This window comes from Nicotiana tabacum, chromosome 19 (assembly GCF_000715075.1).
Source record: "Nicotiana tabacum cultivar K326 chromosome 19, ASM71507v2, whole genome shotgun sequence".
NCBI classification, from domain to species: domain Eukaryota; kingdom Viridiplantae; phylum Streptophyta; class Magnoliopsida; order Solanales; family Solanaceae; genus Nicotiana; species Nicotiana tabacum.
The window spans coordinates 16,249,694-16,275,379 of NC_134098.1; the positions used below are offsets into that span (position 1 = coordinate 16,249,694).

Below are 25,686 nucleotides of genomic sequence, written 5' to 3' on the forward strand. Positions count from 1 at the left end.
AAGGTTGGAATTTCTTGCCTTTTGCACCTTTCTGGAATTGTAAAGTTTTGATTTCTACATTGAAGTTTTGTTTGTGTATTAGTAAAACTGTTTGTAAGTTGTGTGGCGCCAGTACACGATAATTTTGACAGGACTGGTGCGGAGCAACACTGTCATAAAGATCCATTAAAGCCTCAAAAAAAGCAAGTGATGAGACTGCTCCAGCTTCAAGTACCCAAAGTAGAGTAACAACGTAGTAAATATAATTTGATCTTCCCTGCAAATATTGAACCAATTATGGCTAAATTATATCATGTTTACTCTAATTTGTATTTTATTTTCCTTTTTAGACATCATTTTGAGGTATGGTTAAGAATTTAGGTTTCTTGAATACAAGAGGTAGTGCATTGTGCTATGTAGTCCAAATACTCAGGTATTTGTGGAGGCGGCATATATTTATGCCAAATGGAAATGGAATTTCCTCGATTAACTCTTGAGCTTGAGGAAAGCTATATGTTTGAAAAAAACATATTGTTTCTAGATAAGACCTTATATTCTTCGTACTTATGCGAGAGGTAACTGCTAAAATGGTCGAAAATTCCTTTAACTATTCACCTAAAAGTTTTATCATTTCATTTAGCATCAAATATGGGAGTGAAAGAGCGTCTATCTAAAAGAGCAATGAAGAACACATGCATAGCATGCTGCAAATTAAGTAACTAGAGTAGAGAAGATGGACAAGTTGAAAAAAAAGGACAAGTATAAGAACAAACACTTTTGATTACAATCTGATTATGTTCCCTTGAAGGCTATTCCTAATTGTAAATTTTGCGGTGCAAAAAGATTTGAATATAAACCACATGTATTCTGCTGTAATAATGGTTCGATCAAGTTAGTTTCACATGAAATGCCGGTTGAACTGCAAAAATTATATTTAAGAACTACCGAAGAATGTAAACATTTTCAAACATATAGAACATACAATAATATTTTGCATTTACATCACTTGGTGTAAATTATGATAAAGAATTAGCAAAAAAAAATTGTGGTATTTATACATTTAGAGTTCAAGGGAAGATGTACCATTTTATAAATGATTTAGTCCCTCCGAGTGGAATAACAAGAAATTTATAATTATACTTCTATGACAACGATAACGAATTAGCTAACAGAATGGCTTGCTCATAAAAAAAAAAAAATCATGAATCAATAGTCAAAAAAATTGAAAGTCACTACATCAAAGGATAATATATCGAGAAAGTTTTCTGGGGTCATACAACATTTCAATAACTTCTCACTTAAACACAAGGTATCTAAGTGTGAATAAATGATCGTTGTAATGGGATAGAAATATACAAATACAATCATCAAATCAAGGCAATAATGTTACATAACACTTTAACAAAATTAAGACTTGTGAGCACGTAATTTTTGTCTGACGTATAAAATTGTTCCTAAAAAGTCAAAAAATAGTTTTCTACTTGTTTTAGATTTTTATAGGATTGTCAAAGAATTTTTCTTTATTTATTTTTTCTGCAATATATTGCATTTTTGCATTTTTCTTTAGCCTAATTAGGAATAGCTTAAATCACAAAACGTCAAAAAAATATTTTTTTATGTTTTGTCTTGTTGCATTCTAACACTTTAGTTGCATTTTTAGGATTTAATTTCATCGTTAGATGCATTAGTTAAATACATAAAATCACAAATTGTATTCTTAGATTAGTTAATTAGTTGCATTAGTCCATCATTAGGTAAAATAGATAAATAGGCTAGCCATACAAAAATGGGATTTAATTAGATTGTTGAGTCTAAAGTGGTTAATTGTGCAAAGCCTAATAAAGAAGGAAAAGAGTGGCTCTTTAGAGGTTAAATTCGAACGCGGGCCAGTTTTTGGGCCCAGCTCTTACCCAATTTCCCTCCATCTGCCCCAACCCCGATTGCCCAGCCTGCCCGGTCCTTCAAAATGATGCCGTGGAAAACCTAAACGGCGTCATTCCCTTCCCCTCACTCATTATAACTCCATCTTCCCCAAATCCCTTAGAGAGACGGACACCCCCCCCCCCCCCCCAATTACCTAACCCTAGCCGCCCCCCAATTCCCCTTCTCTCTCAAACAAAGTTTAACATATTTGCAAAAAAAAACCCTACTAGCAGCCGCCTCCCCTAACGCCATTTCCTCTGAAGAACCGGATCCCCTCGCTCAAAAAACCATGGGAGCCGCCACCTTCACACACACAATTCCTCACTTTCTTCTCATTTTCTCATACCAAAATCTAGATTCAATCTCTGATTTTCAGATTTGAAAACAAAAACAAAGAACCCCCAAAACAAGAAGAAAAACTAAAACTAAAATAAAATAAAAACAGAATCTAAAGCTGGTTTCGGATTTCATTCAATTGCTGCACGTTTTCTGGGATTTCTCTAAGTGGTTTGAGCTGTTGAAGTTGTTGAATTTGTTGGATCTGCTTGTTTCTGGAGTTTCTGAACTTCATCCTCTACTTTCAAACCATCGTTTAGTCATTTTGGTTATTTTCTTGCAAGCTAGGTATGTTTATACCTCCATGTTACTCTTGTTTGCTCTCTTTTTATGTCATAATTCTGTCCAAATTGCATAGACTTATTATGTGCAATTGTTGAGTTGCGTTTTGAATAGTTTCTTCTGTTAAAATTGTGATACTATTTGTCTTATAATTATGTTTTGTTGTTGGATCTGGCGTATATAGTTGCTGAATTGGTTTGAGACTCTCCCTTTGTTGAACTTTGAAAGTATCAGTGGGTTAGAAAATGAAATATTCAACTGGTTATGGATAGTTTAATGCTTACTGTCATAGCCATTTAAGCTCTAAGATGGGTACTCACTATTTCAAGCAATCAGTATTCATTTTCCATCTTCATGTTACGGTTCATTGTAATTAAATTATGAATGTAGCCAATCTGGTAACTTTGAAATGAACGTGTTGAGCTAACTTTGTGAAAACTGTTGGTGTTATGTGTGTATTGGGCCTGGCCACTTTTACGCCGCGACTGTCCAACCCTGTTAACTGGAGTCCCTTGACTCCAATGCTAAGGCAGTGTTGCTCAAGTGTGGGCATTGCCTGAAATCCACGCGAACTAACCCCATTCGGCCCATTTGTTCTTATCACTATTTTGATCAAAGTCAGTAGTAGCCCACATTAATTAACCAACATCCTTTATACAGATTTTTAATTTCTATTTCAATTCAGGACCCTTTGAAAAAGCCGAGGTTCTATTTGAGTACTAGGTAGGGATAGCCCGTGCCAGCACGGGCCCAATATATTTGATATTTAGCCTTTTTCTTTTTCAATTGCAGCAATGATAGTAAACAAATCGAAATAGATAATCATAATCAAAAGAGTTTTCCATACAACATGAGCATAATCTCATTTTTTTATTTACAATATGTGCAAAAAGGACATAAGAACAATGCCTTTCAACAACCAAGTTTACTGTGTTTTATAGCTTCAATAATACTTCTATTATGTTCGTAACTTAAATCCAAAATCAGCATAAACCAAAGCCCTTGGGAAAGTTTACTGTGTTTTAAGTGTTAGAACAAAATTTTCAAAGGGTCCTGAATTGAAATAGAAATTAAAAATCTGAAAAGCTATAAATAAATAGCCCTCAATTCCTAAGCCCCTCGCCTCGCTGCCAGTGTACACTGCTGCCTCTTATATCTTTGCTCTCTATATGATTATGTGCGGTTTCTTCAATTAAGAAAAATCCTCACCACTTAAAATTGATTGTACTTACAGTTGGTTTTGGGTATTTCACTGTTTGGTTCGTTTCTAGTTTGAGAATCCGGACCATCCCTTGCTTGTGCTTAAGAGTTCTTATTACTGACTGAACTTTGCCTTACTTGACAATTAGCTTGATTTCCTGTAAGAAATTGGGTCCGTCCTTTTAGTTTATGTTGATAAATTAGAATTTTTTCCTTGTTTACCTTCAATTTCCATCAGTTTGTGTTCTTAGATTATTCTTACTGACTTAACTTTGTCTTTTTTTGCCAATTACTAGCTGTATGTTTCAGTTTCCGAATTTGCTTTGGCCTTTTTGACACTAGGGAAGCAAAACGAAATTAACAAAAGCTAGGATTCTTACTTTGTTGTTCACTTCAGTTTCAGACTTCAGTTTTATCGTGACTCCCTATCCTCGTCGTCATTGACTAGTCGTCTAGCGGTCCCAGCCGTGTCTCTTTCTAATCACTCGTCCAGGTAAGATTATGTATTTCACTATTTTTATTTCTTTCGTTTCATCTTTAAAAGGAAGCTTTGTTTATTGTTTACTTTACTGGAAGTTTCGTTCTTTAATTGAAAGAGTTTTGTTTGCTTTCACTCGTGTTGTTTGATTTTTAATCTGCTAAGTTGCTGCTGCTTCTTACTGTTTTTAATGCCTGTTTGTTTATTCTCTTGTTTTATGTTTCTCTGAATAAAAACTCGTATTGTTTTGGCCATTTTCATTTCACGTGCTTTTGTGATTGAATTCTGATTCTACATCGTTTTAAATGAATAATTTTGATGATATTTTTATGGTTGCTAGTTGTTTTCTTTCTTGATCGTTTTAAAAAAAAATGTAACCAAGCCAGGTGTATGTTCTGTCATGTTGCTAAGGACTAAGGTACTAACAGGATATTCCAAGAATTACCTAATACTACTTTTTTTAGAATCAGTAAAATAAAGAATTAAAATATTTTAAAAAATCCAGGTAGAAATATAAGGAACCAGAGCTGGTGTAGTGGTTGATAGGAGTTCTGCCAAACCCAGTAACATTGGCTCGGACTTGTATATATGTTCAAAAATTCACTAAATGAGTACATATACTAGATTTCGAACTTAGTAAATTAAATGGGCTGTGGTAGAATTGCGTACTCGAACCCATAATGTTTAAATACTAGATCCGCCTCCTAAAGGAACACTGTTTTCATGCTCGTCCTCCACCTTGTCACCAGACACTTCCAATAGTAAAAACGTAGTTTTACCCAAGTTGGAGCAGGATCAAAATTTGGGGGAAAAGGATTGGAGATTTGAAAGAATCAAATCTTTTTAATCAAACCTAACTTTACAAACCAAACCGAACTAGTTATTGTTTGGTTCGGGTTTGCAATTTTACGAAATCTGGCAAACAAGCTATCCAATTTTTCTAGAAATGGAACTGAAGATATCGATGAATGCCCCTAACTTCACCTATATCAAGGCATCATCTGCGGGCTATCTTTTTATTTTTATTTTTATAAGTTATAAAATTAGAGTTTTACCGCAAGAAGTAGGCATATGTGAAATTTGTGATAACCTATATTTCTTTGATTTGTGAAGAAACCAAAACCTGGAGAAAAGAGAGAAACACAAAATGGGAGGGATCAGAAATGATCTAACTAACCAGCTTATATGATATATCACACACAATAAAAGTTGATTAGCTTCGATTCAACTATTTTAGATTTAAGCATGGAGCAAAATCATTCTTATACAAATAATTTTAACATAAAGAAAGTGATAGTAGCACAAATCCTTCTTATTATCGAGATCTTTAGTTTAACATGATGATACATTACTTTGATTTGTGATAACCTATATTTCTTTGATTTGTGAAGAAGAAACCAAAACCTGGAGAAAAGAGAGAAACACAAAATGGGAGGGATCAGAAATGATCTAACTAACCAGCTTATATGATATATCACACACAATAAAAGTTGATTAGCTTCGATTCAACTATTTTAGTTTTAAGCATGGAGCAAAATCATTCTTATGCAAATAATTTTAACATAAAGAAAGTGATAGTAGCACAAATCCTTCTTATTATCGAGATCTTTAGTTTAACATGATGATACATTAGGTATTTCTAACTAAAGTTTCTGAAAATTTTCCCAAGGGCTTTGGTTTGTAGTAAGAGCGTCGAGCGTGATGTGCTAGGGTCACGTCATGGCACGTCACGAGTTCAAACTCTGCGGCAAACAAAAAGCTTAGTGTTTAAGTGGAGAATGGTAGAGGGACAGACCCATTATCCACCGAGTTTCATACTGTGCGCCACTAGCACTTGAAGATTTCTTGGTTATTATAACACTTATGTTTAATCCAGCTTTAGAAATGATCCATATAAATTCAGTGATGTCTGGGAAAGCAGAGATAATGCTAGTTTCTAGAGACATTCTTAAAGAACAAATAATAATGAAAAAGACAGAAAAATAATGTAAGTCTCTTGAAAAAGACAGAAAAATATTGTTAGTCTCTTGACTAATCCATGTCAAATTTTGGTCTATGGTAGCCTGGTAGGTGTGTGTGTTGAAACTCAAAACTTAAGGGGTGTATCTAATTTTAGAACATGAGTAAGGTATTTGGAATTTTGGCAAATCTAGAGGGTTGTCCTTGTATTCTGATCTAAATTTGCTAAAGGAGAAAAACGTAATCAGACATTTGGCCATAACTTGCATGGAAAGATGGGAAGGGGCTGTGTTATATTCTTAAACTGAAAACGATAGAAGAGTGACATGCAAACAGATAAGATGTACCTTCTTTAGGGATTCTAAGTATTATCTATTATGCAGTTATCATAGTGAGAGAAATGATAAAATAAAACAAAAACTACATTTACCATTTTTCTTGATTGGGAAAAAAGAGCGCACGAGAAAGTTTACTTTCCTAGATTTTCTTTGTGTCTGGTTATTAGGGCAGTTTGGAAATCTTTGGTTGCAGATATTGTGTCGTAGTGCAAAAGGATGCAGTCTCTGAAAGACATTGTACCGGCTGCATTGAACAATATAAACACAAAATTCATTGTCTTGGAAAAAGGGAGGATAGCTTTGGAAGGGCAACAAAAGATGTGTTTGGCACTGGTGGCGGATGAGACAGCTGCAGTTCACTTTCAGATGTGGGGTGATGAGTGTTATGCTTTTGAGCCTGGGGACATTATCCGGTTAGAAAATGGCATCTTCTCTTATAACCGCAACAACCTACTGATAAGGGCAGGTAAGCGAGGCAAGGCTGAAAAGGTGGGAGAGTTTACCATGGCCTACGTGGAGACACCAAACATGAGTGAGATACGTTGGGCCCCTGATCCCAGCAACTCTAAAATATATGTGCCAGAGGCTGTTATTTCTCCCTTTTCACGAGTGTTTCCACCAATGAGTTGAGTATCGGGCAATCTTCTTTCTAACAGGTGCCCTCCTTTAAACTCTCTTACTAGATGGTCGCATTTTTTCTAACTTGAGCAAAAAAGCATCTCAAAGGTCATATGGCTATAATCAACACCGAAGTAGGGAGTTACCCATTCGATGATTTCATTGGATATGATTTTAATGTGTTAGTCTATTGAGCGCAGATTCTTTTGAAGGGTTTTATGATGCAGTGTACTGATGATTGCGGGGATTGATTTCCAAAGTGTAAAACCTTTAGTTTTTTTCTGATATACCCTGCGCATTATAGAAAGTAATGCCTCTTTTTCTCTATTTGGATTGACCTGAGCCTCAGCCTCTTTTTCTCTGGATTGACCTGAGTCTCATCTTGTGTGTGGTTGTTTGGTTATCAGCTTACTCTGCTTCAATGTTCAAATGAATGAGAAAACATCCTTAAGGGTGTATTTGGTATAACGGAAAATGTTTTCTTGGAAAACAAGTAGTAATCTTATTCATTTTTCGGTGTTTGGTTTCGCAAATTAAGGAAAATAACTTCTCAAGAGTATTCATAAATAATTTAGATACAATATTCATGAAGCCATAAACTTTCGAACCACCTACCTTCCTAACCCATAAATTTGATAAACTTCTGAACCACTAAACTTTCGAACCCGCAAACTTTTGAACCCGTAACCTCTATAATTTCTAAACCTGCAAACTTCCAAACACGTAGACCTATGAACTCATAACTTTGGAACTCGCAAAATTTTGAACCTGTAAACTGAAAAAATGAAAAAACCAGCACTGAAAATATAAGAAAAAAATTGCCGTGGGGTGGGGTGGGGGGTAGCGGTGACGGAAAAGAAAAAAAACTGAAATCTGAAAAAAAACTTTTTGGGGAGGGGGCGGGGTAGGCGAGAGAAGGGGGAGGGATGGGGTTGGGGTTAGATGTGAGAGTAGGTGGAGTAAACTATTTTATGCAACCAAAAAGTGAAAAATGGGAAAATATTTTCCGTCATACCAAACACACCCCAAGCCTGGTAAAGTTTTCCTACCTAGCCCAAAAATGTGAAACATCTAATTTAATGAATTAATGTCACAGCTTTACCTAGATTCACTTCATCGAGCAACATAATGTGAAAATGGAGCCTCAAAAGTTAACTTGTTATATAGCTTGATACTTTGATAGTACTACTATATTTTTTTGCATTATTATTTTTGTACTGATCCATTCAGGTTAATGGATGACTTAAAAGAGTTTTCTATCTTTGATTTATTTCCTTCTTCTCTTATATCTTCTGCGTTATTCCTTTGGCGTTCCCACCCCACTTATTTTCTAGTAAAACCTTCTTTTCCAATTCCCCTCCCCCCCCAAAAAAAATCCGTACAAAGGGAAATGCAAATACACCCCCTCGTCATTGAAACAGATTCACTTGTTCTAAAAAAAATAATTAAAGGAGAGAGTGGGAGGTACCTTGGAGTATTGGGAAAGAAATGAAGAAGATCAAGGACATGAAGGACCATTTCAATGTGACATTTCAGCATGTTCTAAGAGAGGGGAACTCAGTAGCAGATTACTTAGCTAACATTGCCTTTTCTAGTGCAGGTACATTAGAATTCCAACCATTCAATGAATTACCTAGTGCTTGAAAGACACTGATTAATCAAGACAAGAGTCAAATACCTAATCTAAGGATTAGGGTCGCAAGAAACAGAAATACTTTCCATGATTGACAATATTAAACTGGGGCCTAACATGATTAAGGACAGTTTTTACCTCAGCTATCAAATCATTGACCTGCTACACATCCCCACACATCAACATTTGGCTCTGAGGCTCACAAGCTGCAACAGATTGGAAGTTTGGACAAACAGTTGACTCCTTGGCAGTTGTTTTCTGTATTCTGCTATACATATTCAAGGGATGGTGGTCACATGATTTTTCTTTTTTCTTCTATAAAACACTTGGGCTGCTGGTGGTCAACTGCTCGAGGAAGATGGTTAGTTCTACAGCTGCAAGGAATGTTTGCAGCACGGGTTATCATTTTGCAGTTGATACATCAGTAAACAGGATGATACTGTCCAGCTTTGACACGAGGAGTACATCAGGCAATTCTTGGTTGGTTGTGAATGCTTCTGCACAAAACAAATGCTATGGATTTTGGCTAATAAATCTTCTTGGCTGCTGTGGCTACATCACCCAATTGACAACAAGACAGCAGCCACAACATTCATCCAATAATCAAATCCCAAGATTAGCCACTCCTTTCAGAAAAACCAAGAAGCTAAAATCAGAATTTTTAATCATAACATGTTTGCTAATGTCTGCACGTTCTATAGATAGGTTAATGCATCTGCTTGCAATGGATCCATTGGACATCTTGCTACACAATAGGGATTTCTCAGAAAAGATACATAGTGCAGCTGTGATTCTCACCTTCATCATCAACACAGGATATTTCCGCCGAAAAATCATGAAGCACACGAGCAGCAGTTGTTTGACAAACAGAATTTTAAAAATGGGAATCTATCATAATTGGTTCGAATGGCAGCATACACTGGCAATAACAGAACTGGAGATCAACTGGAGAGCATTCAAAATTGGTTCGATCAGGAATTTCTGGAATCCTTCAGCTAGTAATACAGCAGTAACTGGAAAGATACTATACAGCAGTTCAATCAGGAATGCACCAGGGCTTTATTGGTTTACTACAGCTGATCGTGCACAAAATCATCCCAATGTATCTTGTCAACTGATACTTCAATGCTACTGTGATTACATCATCTTCATGACCATCAACATGACAACCAAATCATACAATAAAAGCTGCATTACTGATCCTGTGGTTTGGAAGATACTACATAGCTTCTCAGTGGTATTAGCATGGTATCATGTTCATTCTGGGGGTGGTTTGATGACATACAACGATGACATACCAACAAGGCTGAACCCACAGCATTCCATCGACAATCAACAACCAATATTACTCACTGCTACCAGAACACAAAAGAACCTGGTAGCAGAATTTGTCCTACTAACTTGTTTGCTACTTTTTGCAGGTGGCAGATAGCTTCAGTTGGTTACTGCTTCTGCATGGAATGGATACAATTGACATTGTGCTACAAGTTATTTTTTCTCCAGCAAGAATACATAAGTATTTGCAATTGAGCATCTCCCAATACCAGTGGCGAAGCCAGGAAATTCAACAAGGGTGTTCAAACCTTTGCATTTGGGCTATGTAAGGGTGTTCAAAGTCTATTTTTAATCAATAACAAATAATATTTTACCTTATACGGAGTATAATTTTCTGGCGACCCTTGGTTGCACCCCAATACATCAACAGACAAAATTTCCTTAGAAATATCAGGCTGGAATCGAGCAGGAGCTGTTGGAGAACAGAGAATTCCCAGCAACATGGAACAATACAGTTAAAGCACAACACATTTGGTTTTGGAGTTGTTGAATGTCTGTCTCTGGTTGTGTCAATTCACAGTTGGTATAAATATAATAACATGCACATTGTGGGGGCTGATATATAAATTACAACATCAATACTTCAACATGGTTTCAGTACAAATCGATAAGTACTCATTGAGGCTGCAACTGCATGTATGCTTCTGCGACTACTTCAACAGAGCAATATTACACAGGAAGAACAAGTACTACTGTTTCTGCCCAACACCTCTCAACTGCTTAAGGTATTTTGAAGATATTAACTGTATGTATCTTTTCGAATCAATTCCTAGAGGTATTAGCATGTTACCATACTCATTCTGGGTTTGGTTAGAGAAATTACATCAACAATACTTTAACAAGGCAGCATTCAATACACAACAGGAAGCTCATTGGTCAGAGGCACTTAAATATGGGTTGTTGGTAGAATGTACCACTGAAAAAAGGATCTACAGCAACGAAATCTCAAACACATGAGTCCTGTATCAACAATACTGCTGGAAGTATTCAGCCACAAACTGAAGATGTCCGAAATGCTTTGCTTTGCAAATAGTGTATTTATACATATATACTCCTTTGTATTGCAACAAATGGCGTCTGGTGAGAGCTTTGAAGGCGCTACAACAAATTGTTTGCAATTGGTGTGCTAATTCATTGGCGTTGTCAACATTTGGATATTTCAAATTACTACCTTTGTATTTTAATTTATCTTTAGGCTACTGCTACATTTATTTGGTAGCAATAGCCGTTGGATTTATTTTTCGTATTTTTGGTTGTTTTACTTGAACATTTTGTAACTTTGACCTGATTTGGGATTTATTAAATAATAACGACTACTAGGTGAATAACCTAGTAGTATATTTGCAAAAAAAAAATAAAAATCTAGGGAAATGGTAATGGTGGACAAACTCAACTTTTAGCTACTCGAGCTAGTGTATTTGAAAATGGATCATTGTTATTGTCCTCCAATATTGCCTCTTCTGCCATTGGAGTTCTTTAATTTACTCCAAGAAATCCTTCGTTTCTAAGGGAGTAGTAAGGTGTTATGAAATTTGTATTTCAGTGCGATTACAGGAACTAGCCGAAATAATAAAAAATCTTGGATGAAACATGTCTCCTAGAATCTTACTTATACATGCCAAGTTTACTGTGTTTTATAGCTTCAATAATACTTATATTATGTTCATAACTTAAAATCCAAAATCAGCAGCTTTGGGAACCAATTGTCCCAAAACTAAATTGGATTTTTACATTCCTATATATTATTTGAAACCTTATTACCCTCCCTGCTCAAGTTTCAATTTAATTACAGTCATATACAATTTACCAATTATATACAAATAAAATTTAAATGAGTATCCATTTATATTAGGAATTGAATAAGGAATACCAATTATTTTCTTATTCCTTTATACTTGTTCACTCTCTCTCTTCGTGTCTCTGTCTGCTTTTTCCAGTGTACCCATCGTATAGCTTTCTTTCCAGTAGTGTGATCTTAATAAAAGAATATGATTTCTGGCAGTGAAACTTTCACACTTAATTGGTTATTATAAAATTTAGAGTTCACATAACAAAGATTGCAACTCAAAAGTGTGGATTACAAACATTGAAAAGAATTACTAAATTCAAGATGAAGATATTGTAGTAATTCATCAATGGATTTCTTGCTATATAGAGTTTCCACCATTGACAGTCATTAAACATCTTTGAAGTTTTGAAATTGAATTTGGGTTTTCAAAAATCATTATTTTTTGGATTGAGTGTTTTTGCAAACAATTGGGAATATTGTTTGGAGTTTATATTTCAATTTTGAGGGTGTTTTGGTGAAGATTAGACTTGATTTTGGTTGAATTTCAGATTGAAATTCGAAAAAGAAGAAAGAAGACATGACATTCAATATACTTACGAAATTGTAGTAAAGTTGTAGGTAAATTGTATTTTGTTGTAGTTCTATATATTTTTTTATTTAAATATTGTATGAAAGTTAAAAAATAGTTGTATTATGTATGAATCGTTGTATAAAATTTGTACTTAAGTTATCAATACTATCTTTTTACATAAAGTTGTTGATATGTATCAAAATTGTATTAAGAGAGTGAGTTTTGATTGTAATTTTAGAGAGGAAGAAGCACACACCATACACAAAATATATACAAATCAGATACAAAATATACAAAAGACACATTGTATAAAATTTGTATAATAATTGTATTTAAGTTGTATGATATTGTAGTTGTATTTAACTGGGTAAAAATAATGTATAAAAATTGTAGATAAATTGTAGATTAGTTGTAAATAAGTGTATACTGTATAGTTAGTTGTAATTCAATATTCAAAATGAAATGCAATGTGACTAATTCAATATTACATTCCAAGTCACAATTGACTATAATTTCATTGAGGGTAAAATTTGATTATGTAATTTGATCATATAACTTGTGACTATAATTGTCAAAAATGTCGATAAGTTCAAAATATTTCTGTGCCAATTCTCAGTACTTGTACTGAGTATTGTCATTTGTCTAAGTAATAAGGAGCACTATTTTCAAGTTGGTTACGTGATAGACTTGCATGCTTTCGATGCTTATGATGTAATTTTGATTTCCTCCGCGTTACGAAAGTAATGCATGTTTAAGGAAATAGAAGACACAAAGTGATTCTTCACCTATTCTTTCAAGGGCCCAGTAGAATGCTCCAGTATAAATTTCCTATTATAAGAATAAGGTTTGAAATCAACATGTGTGTGGTGTCCTTTTGGATTATGATGAGTCAAGTAAAACATAAACTAGTCAATTTTAGAAAAATCCCTATTGCAAAGATAAAATAAATTAATTCTTCTTCTGATGTACCAATAGTTGAAAGGTATTAATTGAAGTGGGAATGTCAAAAATTATATTATGCAAAGTACTAACTATGTTTACTCCGCGTACGGCGAAGTTGCTATACTACCATCAACAGAGAATACAACAACAATAACAACATAATATAATTTTATTAGTGGGGTCTGGCGATGAATAGTATATACGCAGACCTTATCCGTACTCTTGATTGAAAGTGGAGGGGGCTCACCGCTGGAGCAACCCACTCTTGTCAAGAAAATCATAAGCAAAAGGGGTATCCGTACAATGTCAAACTGCACCTCTTATTTGGTTTTTAGTTATGAATGTCACTTATATACAGTGGCAATATAAAGTATTCTTACACTATTAATGTAATTTTATGTGCTGTAATAGCTAGGCCACTCGACATGTTTCGCAAATTACTAATCCAGCCATCCAGGCTTATTATAAAATTTACCTTTAATTGAAGTTTAAGCGATTTGATAGGGTAAATTTTTTATATTGCCGTTGCATAATAGTTAAACTCTTTGACGGGTCAGAAATGAATTACGAGCCTGACCAAGCAGCGAGTCGAGCGAGCTTCCCGTGCATGCAATAATGTATAATAAATCTCTCATTTTAATTCAACGCTCTCCAATCGTGCGGGAAGGTTGCGGAAGCTCCACATACAGTTTTGACGCCGAGCATTTTCAGCAATGGGGCTTAGGGATCGATATGATAATTGGTTCAGGTAGGGTGGCTGGCCTAAAACGAAACCTGTAAAAATTAGTGTGTGAGACCGCGATCTACAAACTGGCGCATGAATTGATTATTTAACAAGTTTGTTTTCCTATAGATACAAAATTAGGATAATATTTACCCGCTTTAGCTAGGTTATTCTATGTACAAAAAGTAGTAGAATTGTTTTTATAAAATATATATAAATGCGGTAAAAAATATATAATTTATATATAACTTGTATTCAACTTTTTATTGTACAGAATTCGGTTAAAATGTATAACTTGTATACAATTTTTTATTGTACAAAATTTAGTCAAATACATATAACTTGCATATACTTATTCAAGTTGTATGCATTTTCTATGTCGTTTGTACACTAGACATACAAAATATATATAATTTATTTATGTTTTTCTCGTCGAATTTAATATGAAATTCATATCAAAACCAATTCGAATCTTCATCAAATTCCTTCAAAATTGAGATATAAATTCCAAAGAAAATTCTCGGTCATTTAGAACAATATCCAATCAAAAAAATAAATAAATTCGCAAACCCCAATTTTCAAATTTAAAGCTTCAAAGTTGTTTACCACTAGTTATTAATGTGTGTATATCTTGGGTGCTATCCTCAGTACCCAGTACCCGATAAAGCACCCAAAATTCAATGCCATCCTCAGTGCCTCACACCCAAGATTATGCTTCGAAGCCACTTTTGTTGTAAATATGGTATTAGTAATATTCTGTAATTAGTTAACCTAATTTAGGGTTGCTCCTTATTGCCCTGTATATATAGGACATAACGTAATAATCTCAGAGCCTACCTAAATAATCTCCAATAATCACTCATGGCCGAAGATACATCAATTGAAGGCTGATCTTGCAGAATGCAAACAAAAAGGTATGACTATAGTTGATTACTGTGGAAAAAGCTTGTGAGAGCTTGCAAGTGCGGAACCTGCACTAGTGATCTTGGTACAGTTTTGGAGAAGAAAAGTCAAAAAGGAGAAGGTGCATCTTTTCCTGTTGGGATTGGATGAGACGATGTAAGGGATGTTGCAATCAAACTTATTTTCCCAGGATCCACTGCCAACATTGAATCGAGATTACCTCAAAGATGATTCAGGAAGAATGATCAAAGATATGGCTCGAAGAAGGGATAAGCGTAATGACATGATGGTTTTTCAAGTACAAAGTGCATCATTGTATAAAAATCGGGATGAAGAAAGGATAAGAGTACAATTTCCTCTTCTTGCAAACGACCAAAATACGATGTAGAAAATAATTTTTTGCTTATTGGTGGGAAGACTAACGGTCGCGGTAAGAGACAACATCAGCCACAAAAAGGTAACCCCAATGGAGGATGCGATCGCGGAGGTGTTGTACGGGCAAACGCAGTGCAAGCTGCAGGAGACGGACTAAGTGCACTGACAATGGACGTGGTGAAAATCGGGCTTTAGTAGGAAATAGTGGCAGATTTTGTTTGCAATATTACCAATAGCTAAATTCAAGTGAGAAGATGACAGGTAAGTGTGAAAATACATCTTGGATCATTGATTTAGGGGCATCGAATCATACGACAAGTAGTTTAAAACTTTTAAGTAACTTGCAAAAAATGCCAAGATGCCCCCTAACTTTGCGGAATGGAAACAACGCGGTAGCAATTATAAAGGAACCGCAGGCTTGAAGACAATTTGGTTCTTACAAATATTCTCTATGTTCGAGGCCTATAATGCAACTTAATATATATATCCAAAAATAAAAGTTGAATTTGACAGAAATATAAGACTTAGCTGTAAAATTGAAATAAACGGAAGATATCTTGGTTTCGGGCGCAGAACTACCGGGAGCAATAAGAACAATGCAAATAAGCAAGAAAGTAAAATATTATTTGAGCTTTAGATGAAGTATATTATATGCTTGTCAGAATATCATCTCTTTTCAATGATGATAGAGCTCACTATTTATAGTTACACTAAGGAACAAGGTCCTAGGATCAAGCTCCTCTTTAATGACAATTATGAGGGCCATTGAAGAATGTGTAATGATGGGTAGTAAATACCATATTATTTGTAACAGATCATGCACTTAATGCTATAGAATATCTTCATTGAATATTACCGGATGACAACATTTATTTTATCTTTATGAATATCATTCTCTCCGATGACAAACGAGATCATTGCTTTCGGGTTTAGCTATCTTCTGTCTTCGGTTCCACGTTCACTTTCTCATGCGATCATTAAATATGAATATATTTTACCCCATATAGATAATCCCCCTGCTTTTCGGTGGCATAACTTTGTGTCACCAGGAAGTTAGTACAAATATCTTTTTTGGCGGGAAACTTTCTAACGCCCTCTGAAAAGTTTCTAGCGGTTGATTAGATGCACGTCTCTCTGTATTTAATACCCCGAACACGCGTCATCTCACAATTCAGCATCACTTTTGCCGGTTATCGAGGTAATTATGGCCACGATTTTAGCAGCTTATTCCTTTACTTATACGCATCAAACTTCTTCATTTACATTTCTTAATTCTCCAAACTTTCTCAAAATCTCTTTATTTGACTCGTAATTTATCTCCAGCTTTTCTTTAACCTTCTTCTTTAGCGAAACCTTTACTCCCTTTCTTTCTTGTTGAATTCAGGTCTACCACAGAGCTCAGTTGTCGTCCCCGAGGAGGATGTTTTGGCTAATCCTGGTGACGCGGCAAGGCTGCCGTATGAGGCTTTTACATGAAAAGGTATCTCCGAGTCTGCTTCCGGTGCAAGTGCTTCTTCTCGGAGTCCCCTGTCGGAGAACAAGCAACCAAAAAGAAGGCGTTCCTCCGCGACCGAGGGAAAGAATAAAAAGGCAAAGAGTGCCGCTCCCGAATCGTCCCCGAAAGTTGTGGTGATGAGCTCTCCGCCCGAGCATGCCATAGACACAGTGATGATTGGCGATGATGGAGAAGCTAGCAAGGAGGGGGCTTCTTTACATAGAAGACGATGACCTTTCTCAGCTCAACAGACTGCTCAATCTGTTGAGTTAGTTATACTAACCGAAGATGATGCCTCAGCACTCTCGGGGGAGTATGAGATGGTGGAAAATGCCAACTCCTGCTTCCGAATCCCAATCATCGTGCCCGGTATCGTGAGGCTGAGTACATGGTCTCTACCGTCTTTGGTTGATGAACAAGCAACGACCAGCACTGCGCTTACCGTGTTTTCATCCTTCAACGCCATCAGTTTCATCTCCCTCTACTCCAACTCTGCCTTCACCACCAGCAGCTGCTTCATTATTTCCGTCGGCTGCAACTGCCCGAGAGGAATATGTCCCTTTTCCCCAGTCCCCAGTTTATGGGAACCTAGGGCAAAATTATGCTGCCCCCTCAGAAGATCCCCAAAGGAGGAGGAGCGCCACCCTCTCGATTTCCACTGGATGCAATATGTTGTCCCGGCAGGTGGAACTTGCTAACTACCTGAAGCCCCTCGCTTCAGAGAAAGATTGGGAAAAGATATAAACTCTCTCTCGAGAGTGCTTGTTGAACAATGCCATGTACAACGCGACAACGGTATATTCTTTGTTCCCTACATTATTTCTTCTATCTTTGATATGTAGGATCTTGAACTTGCGTTTTTATTTTGTAGGCCAGCTTCCTTGCTTCTGAGGGTCTTCAGAGGCTGGTTCATGAAAAGGAGGTACTTACCTCTGAGCGGGATCAAACTATTGTTTGCTTCTCAGAACTAGAAGCTCGAGCTGCTGAGGCTGTTGAGTTGGAGTCTCGGTTGCAGCAAAGCGAGCAAGAAGTAATGACCCTTAGCCAGGAGGTTTCCCCATTGTGGGCCAAATTTGAAGAGGCTAGGGCCAAATATGTTGAAATTCATAATGTCATTCTTGCTGCATCCGATCGTGAGGTTGCCTTCGCTGAAAGATTGAATAATTTGGAGGCGACCTTAAACTCCAAAGTTGAAGAGCTTGCTGCTGCTGGGGCGAAGTATGCGCAATTGGAAGAGAAGCATAAGAGGACCATTGAACATAACTAAATTTTTAGCTCCACTATCCGTGATCTTGATGTCAGCCTTCGGTCCATTAGGTATGCGCGGGAAAATCTTTCTGCTGAGGTCAACTAGCTTAAGGAAAAACTTCAGCACCGAGCGGCTTCCCTCATTGTTGAAAAAACATATGCTATGTACAACATGAGGAGAAAAACTTTGTAAGAGGCCAAAATGGGCGTCATTGACTTTGATGCGAAATAGCTAAGGCTCGTGTGCTGGAGTTAGTTGCGAAAATGGGTCTTTCGGCTCGGCCTGATGCTACCGATTCTTCTAGTTCCGGTTCTGAGTTCTCAGGAATTGAAGAGGAACCATAAGGTGATGATGTCGAAGGCCAAAATATCGAGTTGGCACCATATCTACCTGATTCTCCTAGAGGTGTAGATGCTTCTCTTCCTCTGGGTTCCGGAGATGAAGCAACTTAGCTTTTGCTTTCAAACTTTTGTACTTGTGCTGTTTGGCACATTTTTTGTAAATAAAATCACTTTTTCGTTCAAGTATCATATAAGTTTCCCTTTCTACATATTTTCATTTAAATATTTGTGCAACTCTGCTCTTTGCATCTTTTTTTGTTTAAGCATTTGCGTCTAATTGTGCTAGGCTTTGGGTGTATTTCCCCCGAAAGCGTTTGGATTTTATGCACAAGTTCTTCTGAAATCAACCCTTTAACATGAGGCTTTTCATAAGAGAGGGGCCTCTTATGTTTACTATACTCTTGAAGAGGATGTCTCCTGTTCATTACGGCACTAACATTTGAAGTACTTCTTTAACTTTCAAATGATAAAATCAATTCATCGTTCAGACAAGAAACAAGACAGAAATAAAATGACTTTATTTTATTCCTTCAATTTTCAAAAGTACATAAGCATTCGTTGTGCTAAAAAGAAAGAAATTTCTATTTATTGTGGCTAACTTGTACAACTTATTTCTTCGGGGCTGGCTGCGCAGCCCCCAGTCTCGATGATATAATTATATTTTCGGTTTTTGTATTCCGAGTAACGTGGAAGTCATTGTTGCCGTATCCTCGTATCATTCCCCCAGTATTCGAAAGCGAAGAATGCGAATTTGAACACTGGAAGTTTTACATCTTCGAGGATTCCACTAGTGAATTACTAGATAATCTTCAGTTCGATAGCAATTTTCACTCCCCCTTAGGAATTTATGCTATCGAGCCAAAGATTAACTAACAATACCCCGGTGGATTTCACTTGTGAACGATCAGGTAATCTCTGTTCTACACCGAAATTTTACTTCCTGATAGGAACTTTGCTATTGAGCAAATGGCTAGCTATCCGCTTCGTAGTGGTTCTTCGCTTGTGTGCCTTTCCATTTAAAGGTCTTATTGCTGTTGATGAAGCTTCCTTTGTATTATGCTTTCCGTTGCTGTCTTGTTAAAAAACTTGCAAGAAAAACCCAATTGGGACAAAAACTGGACGAAGAAAAAAAGAGTGAAGCACATACTTTCAGTATAAGTGATGTTCACCAGTAATAGTATCTCTTGAGGTGTGCCACGTTCCAGTTTCTTGGCAACTTTTCTCCATCTTGATTCTATAACTTGTATGATCCTTTCTCGGTAACAGCTGAAATCCAGAAGGGGCCTTCCCATGTTGGACCTAGCTTCCTTGCATTGAGCTCCCGGGTGTTCTGAGTTACCTTCCTTAAAACCAAGTCTCCCATATCCTTACGTGCTTCCCTGCATTGTAATATCTTTCTATTCACTGCTTTTGGGCTGCCATCCCTGCGTGCGCCACGTCCATGCGTTCATCGAGCAACTCCAAATTGACTAACATTGTTTCATTGTTTGCTTCTTCGTTTGCCTGGAAATATCTCAAGGTAGGCTCCCATACTTCCACCGGGATAAGGGCTTCTTCTCTGTATACAAGAGAGAAAGGAGTATCCCCCGTACTCGACTTGGCTATTGTTCGGTACCCCTATAGTACACCTGGCAGCTCTTCGGGCCATTTACCTTTAGCTGCTTCCAGTCTCTTTTTGAGACTTTGTATAATCACTTTGTTCGTTGATTCTGCTTCGCTGTTTACGCTCGGATGATAGGGTGATGATGTGATCCTCTTGATTTTCAAGTCTTCGAGGAATTTTGTGACTTTTGTGCCTATAAATTGTGGCCCGTGTCGCAGGCTATTTCTTTTGGTATCCCAAATCTACAAATAATGTTCTCCCACAAGAAATCTACCACCTCACATTCGCCGATGTTCTGGTAAGGACATGCTTCAACCCACTTAAAGAAATAGTCAGTTAAAATCAAAAGAAATCTTACCTTATCGGGGGCCGCTGGTAGTGGTCCGACAATATCCATTTCCCACTTCATGAACGACCATGGTGACAAAACTGAGTGCAATGGCTCTACTGGTTGATGTACCAACGGTGCGTAGCATTGATATTTATCACATCTTTGAACATAAATTTTGGCGTCTTGTTCCATCCGGGGCGAATAATATCCTGCCCTTATTAATTTTAGTACTAAGGAATCTGCGCCTGAATGATTTCCACAAATCCCTTCGTGGATTTCTCGCATAACATAATTAGCTTCGGAGGCTCCCAAACATTGGGCCAATGGGCCTTGGAAAGATTTTTTGTACAATTGACCTCCCTTGAAGCTGTATCGAGCTGCTTTAATATGTAGTGCTCGAGATGCTTTGGGATCTTCAGGCACTTTCCGTGCTCGAGAGAGTCAATAATCTAGTTTCTTCAGTACCAGATTAGATTGGTCGCATTTACCTCATAATAACTATCTGCGTTTAGCACCGAGTGCATAAGCTGCACGATCGTCTTGGAGTCTGATCCTTTCATTTTCATAGACGAACCAAGGTCGGCTAGTGCATCTATTTCTGCATTCTCTTCCCTTGGGATGTGCGTAATTGGCCACTCTTGGAACCGAGCGAGTAGAGCCTGAACCTTTATAATATATTGTTGCATGCATTCTTCTTTGGCTTTGTAGATCCCGCATACCTGATTTACTACCAATTGAGAATCGCACTTGATTTCGATGACCTTAGAATCTAGTCCCCGAGCTAGCTTGAGTCCTGCAATCGAAGCTTCATACTCCGCTTCATTTTTAGTTAAAGGAACGGTTCTTATGGCTTGCCTCAGGGTTTCTCCCGAGGGTGTGATTAATACTATGCTGAGCCCAATCCCTTTCACATTGGAAGCTCCGTCCGCGAACAAGGTCCAAACTCCTAATGTCGATTCCGATACCATTACTGCTTCTTTGGTAGCCAAAGGTAAATGTCTTGGACTGAAATCGGCCACAAAGTCGGCCAAAACCTATGACTTAATTGCAGTCCTGGGTTTGTATTCTATGTCAAATTCACTCATTTCGACGGCACATTTGGCCAGCCTACCTGAGAGTTCAGGTTTATGAAGAATATTCCACAGGGGAAAAGTGGTCACCACAGCTATCAGGTGACATTGGAAATAATCCCTTAGCTTTCGAGCGGCTACTACGAGGCTAAGGCCAATTTTCCAGATGTGGGTAGCGAGTTTCTACTCCCATTAAAATTTTACTAACGTAGGAAATAGGAGATTGCGTACCTTCATTCTCACGGACTAAAACAATACTTACCGCAACCTCCGAGACCATTAAGTATATCGGTAGTTGTTCACCTTCCTCCGATTTTGACAATAACGGAGGACTTGACAAATACCTTTTCAAATCCCTCAAAGCCTGCTGGCACTCCGGGATCCATTCGAAGTTGTTCTTCCTTTTGAGCAACGAGAAGAAGTGATGACATTTCTCTGAAGACCGTGAAATGAATCTGCCCAAAGCAGCCAGTCTCCCTGGAAACCTTTGGACCTCCTTCATGCTCGACAACTGGTCCGGGATGTCTTCGATGGCTTTAATTTTATCGGGATTCACCTCGATCCCCCTTTGTGACACCAGGAATCCCAGAAACTTAAAGAAGCTGACCTCAAACGCACACTTCTCAGGGTTAAGCTTCATATTGTGCTTCCTTAAGATGTCAATAGTCTCTTGCAAATGTTTAAGATGATCACCTGCGTTCAAAGACTTAACAATCATATCATCTATGTAAACTTCCATGGTTTTTCTTATTTGCTTTTCAAACATCTTGTTCACGAGCCGTTGATAAGTGGATCCGGCGTTCTTTAGCCCGAAGGGCATCACATTGTAATAATATATGCCAAAATTCATGATAAAAAAAGTTTTTTCCTGATCCTCCGGATTCATTTTGATTTGGTTGTACCCGGAGTAGTCATCGAGGAAACTTATTAACTCGTGTCCGACCATTGCATCAATCATTTGATCAATGTTTGGCAATGGGAACGAATCTTTTGGGCATACCTTATTTAAGTTCATATAATCTACGCATATGCAAAATTTATTATTCTTCTTAGGAACTACTACTACGTTAGCTAGCCAATCAGGATACTTTACCTCTTGGATTGAACTGATATCAAGCAAGCGGTTTACCTTTTCTTTGATAAATTTGTTTCTGACCTCGGCAACAAGATGTTTTTTCTGTCTTACCGGAGGACGCTGGGATCCAAGCTTAGTTTGTGTACGACCACTTCTGGAAGTATACCTATCATATCAACATGTGACCATGCAAAACAATCGACATTAAATTTAAGGAATTCAATAAAACCAGACCTTAGATCGGGGTGCAGTCCTGTCCCCAAGTGGAACTTCCTTTCTAAGAACTTTTCGAATAATGAGACTTGTTCAAGTTCCTCTGCTATAGATTTTGTTGCGTCCCTCTCTTCTAGTACCTGAAAATACCTTGGTACCTGATAGGATTCTGATGACTTTTCCCGTGGTTGACTTCGCTCGGCTCGGGAGCAGGTGCCGGTTCCCGTAATTGCTATGCCACAGGCTTTTTACCTTTGCTACTGAAGACCAAGATTACATTCATCTCCCTTGCTGCCGGTTGGTTACCTCTTATTTCTTTAACTCCATGGGAGTTGGGGAATTTCAGCAACTGATGATATGTTGATAGTACAACCTTCATCTCGTGAAACCATGGTCTACCCAAGATAATATTGTAGCCCATATAGCCGTCCACTACCTCAAAAAGGGTCGTCTTCATCACCCCCTCGGCATTCGTGGGCAGCATGATCTCTTCTCGGGTTGTTACACTTGCTAGGTTGAACCCGACGATGAGCTTTGTGGCCGAAATGATGCTTCCGGTGAGCTTGGCTTGCTCCAACACCCTCCATTGTATGATGTTGGCCGAACTTCCTGGATCCACCAGAACACGTTTAATTTTAAAATTTAAGGCATTTAGAGAGATTACCAGGGCATCGTTATGCGAAAGCAGTAGTCCATTCGCATCTTTCTCCGTAAAGGTAATGTCATCTTCAGCGACTTCTCGGAGTCTCTTGCTGTGGGTCACTGACGTTTTTTTTGTCGCCGTAAATGTCACCATGTTAATCTCGTTCCCCCCTCCCCCCAAAAACAATCATGTTGATCGTCAGGCACGAGGGATCTTTTCCTGCTTTCGAAGGCTCCGGATTATCACGATTGCGACTGTAGTTGTTTTTAGCCCGATCACTTAAGAATTCCCTAAGATGGCTGTTTTTCAGCAAGGTCGCCACCTCTTCGCGCAGATGCCGACAGTCCCTACTCCGGTGACATTTGTCCTGTAGTATTCACACCACAAGTTAGGATCCCTTTGGTTGGGATCATATCTCATTGGCTTCCGGAACCATGCTTCTTTAATGTTCCTCATAACCGACACCAGCTCCAGTATGCTGACGTTAATGTTGTACTCAGAAAAATTGATATTTCCTTGTCCTGTAATGACTTGTTATTTTGGCCGCGATCAACTCTCTTGTCGGTGGTGAATCTATCTGCCGATCAACAACCTATACAGCGTCCTTCGGCCCGTTCATAGGGTAAAAACTGACCCATTGAAGACTGTCGATCCGAGTCGAAACTGTCTCTTGACTTCTCTTTATTCTTTTCCTAGTCACGACCCTTGGTTGAAGTTGGGAAACCGAGCTGATCATCCTCGATTCTTATCTTGGATTCATATTAGTTGTGAGCATCTACCCTTGTCTTCGCTTGAAATTCGATTAGACTTTCCTTCAGTTTTCGTGAAGCATCAGAGCTTCTCGGAGTCAAACCTTTGGTGAATGCTTTGGCCGCCCATTCGTCCGGTACGAATGATAATAACATCCATTACTTCTGGAATATGGTTACAAACTCCCGCAACAACTCGGACTCTCTTTGCGCAATCCTGAATATATCGGCCTTTCCGGCCTGTACCTTTCTAGTCCCGGCATGAGTCTTGATGAAAGCGTCCGCGAGAATCTCAAAAGAGCCTATGGAATGCTCGGACAAAAGCGAATACCACGTCAGGGCTCCCTTCGTAAGAGTTTTCCCAAATTTCTTTAGCAAAACTGATTCAATCTCGTGGGGAGCTAAATCGTTCCCCTTCACCGCCGATGTATAGGTGGTGATATGCTCCTGAGGATCTAAAGTCCCATCATACTTCGGCATGGCTGACATTTTAAACTACTTCGGGATCAATTCTGGTGCCGCGCTTAGTTTGTATGGCAATTGCGTGCACTTCTTTGTGTCTGGGCCTTTCAACATTGGTGGTGCGCCCGAAATTTGATTCATTTAGGCGTTTACTTCCCTCATAAACAACATGCGTTCGATTTTAAAGGGATCATTCTCGTTGTGGTGACCGGATCCACTCCCCCCAACCCTATTACAGCCGATCTCGCCTCTCGGGGTGTTATTGTCGATCCTCTGCGCTGTTTGATTTGCGGGAGCAACAAGAAGAACTGGACCTCATCCATTCGCGTTGTTGGAAGCGCCAGACAACGCTTGCTTTAGCTCCGTCATGACCTTATCTTGTCATGTGATATGGTCTATAATGGCCTCCTGTTGCTCCTTCAAGATCCTGATTTCTTCAACGACGTGCTCTCCTTCAGCATCATCAGGAGTCGCCTCCCGAGCGTGTCGCGGATATCGGCTACTATGGACCGGCGTGGCATCCTTCCCCTCGTTGCGGGTATCGCTGGTTGAATCCTTGTGCTGAGGCTGATTTCGTTGGGCCTCAATGTTGTGCTGTTGTTAACACCGTTATCTGCCATTTTTAATGATTTTTGCTAAAGACAAAAATTAATTTTGCTAAAGAATGAGGTGAGATAGACGGGATTGCAATGCCTAATGCCAATAATTTTGATGTTTAAGCTCTAACGTTCCAGGAAAATGGAGATAATTGACATTGATGTTTCATATAGAATAACAATAGGATGGTTGACAAGGAAAAGTGTTAACCAAAGTATTATGTGTACCAAAATAAAGGCAGCGCTGATTGACAATGTTATGTAGGAGCAAATATTGTACTGCAAAAGACTAACATAAGCACAACATGAGTGTCGCAGGGAAGCGAATATTGAGATGGTTGTGCGTTCATATAAAATTAGAGAAGATTAGAAATGATCGAATTTGATAGGAGGTGCACCTAATACATTAAGGATAAAATGGGAGAAGATCGCTTAAGATGGTTTTGGTCCTATCCTACGCCAACCTCTAAATGC

The 25,686-nt window shown here is 38.0% G+C and overlaps 2 protein-coding genes across 5 annotated transcripts; both read left to right on the forward strand.

The window, feature by feature from the left end:
* Window positions 1-1,971: 1,971 nt before the first annotated feature.
* Window positions 1,972-11,442, forward strand: LOC107818711 (uncharacterized). 4 transcript variants are annotated; one of them, XR_012703214.1, is made up of 6 exons: window positions 1,972-2,526; window positions 4,118-4,213; window positions 6,689-7,151; window positions 8,709-10,346; window positions 10,452-10,806; window positions 10,946-11,442. XR_012703214.1 is itself a non-coding variant. In XM_075239707.1 (4 exons), the coding sequence occupies exon 4, from the start codon at window positions 9,105-9,107 to the stop codon at window positions 10,176-10,178; it is 1,074 nt and encodes a 357-aa protein (XP_075095808.1). In that variant the 5' UTR covers window positions 1,972-2,526; window positions 4,118-4,213; window positions 6,689-7,151; window positions 8,714-9,104; the 3' UTR covers window positions 10,179-11,442. The 4 variants fall into 4 exon arrangements, 1 of the variants encoding a protein (XP_075095808.1); XR_012703213.1 differs by having other exon boundaries at window positions 8,714-10,346; XR_012703212.1 differs by having other exon boundaries at window positions 8,714-10,346; window positions 10,452-11,442.
* Window positions 6,712-7,125, forward strand: LOC142161602 (uncharacterized). Its single transcript, XM_075238977.1, has one exon. It carries the CDS (start codon window positions 6,712-6,714, stop codon window positions 7,123-7,125), a length of 414 nt encoding a protein of 137 aa, XP_075095078.1.
* Window positions 11,443-25,686: the final 14,244 nt, after the last annotated feature.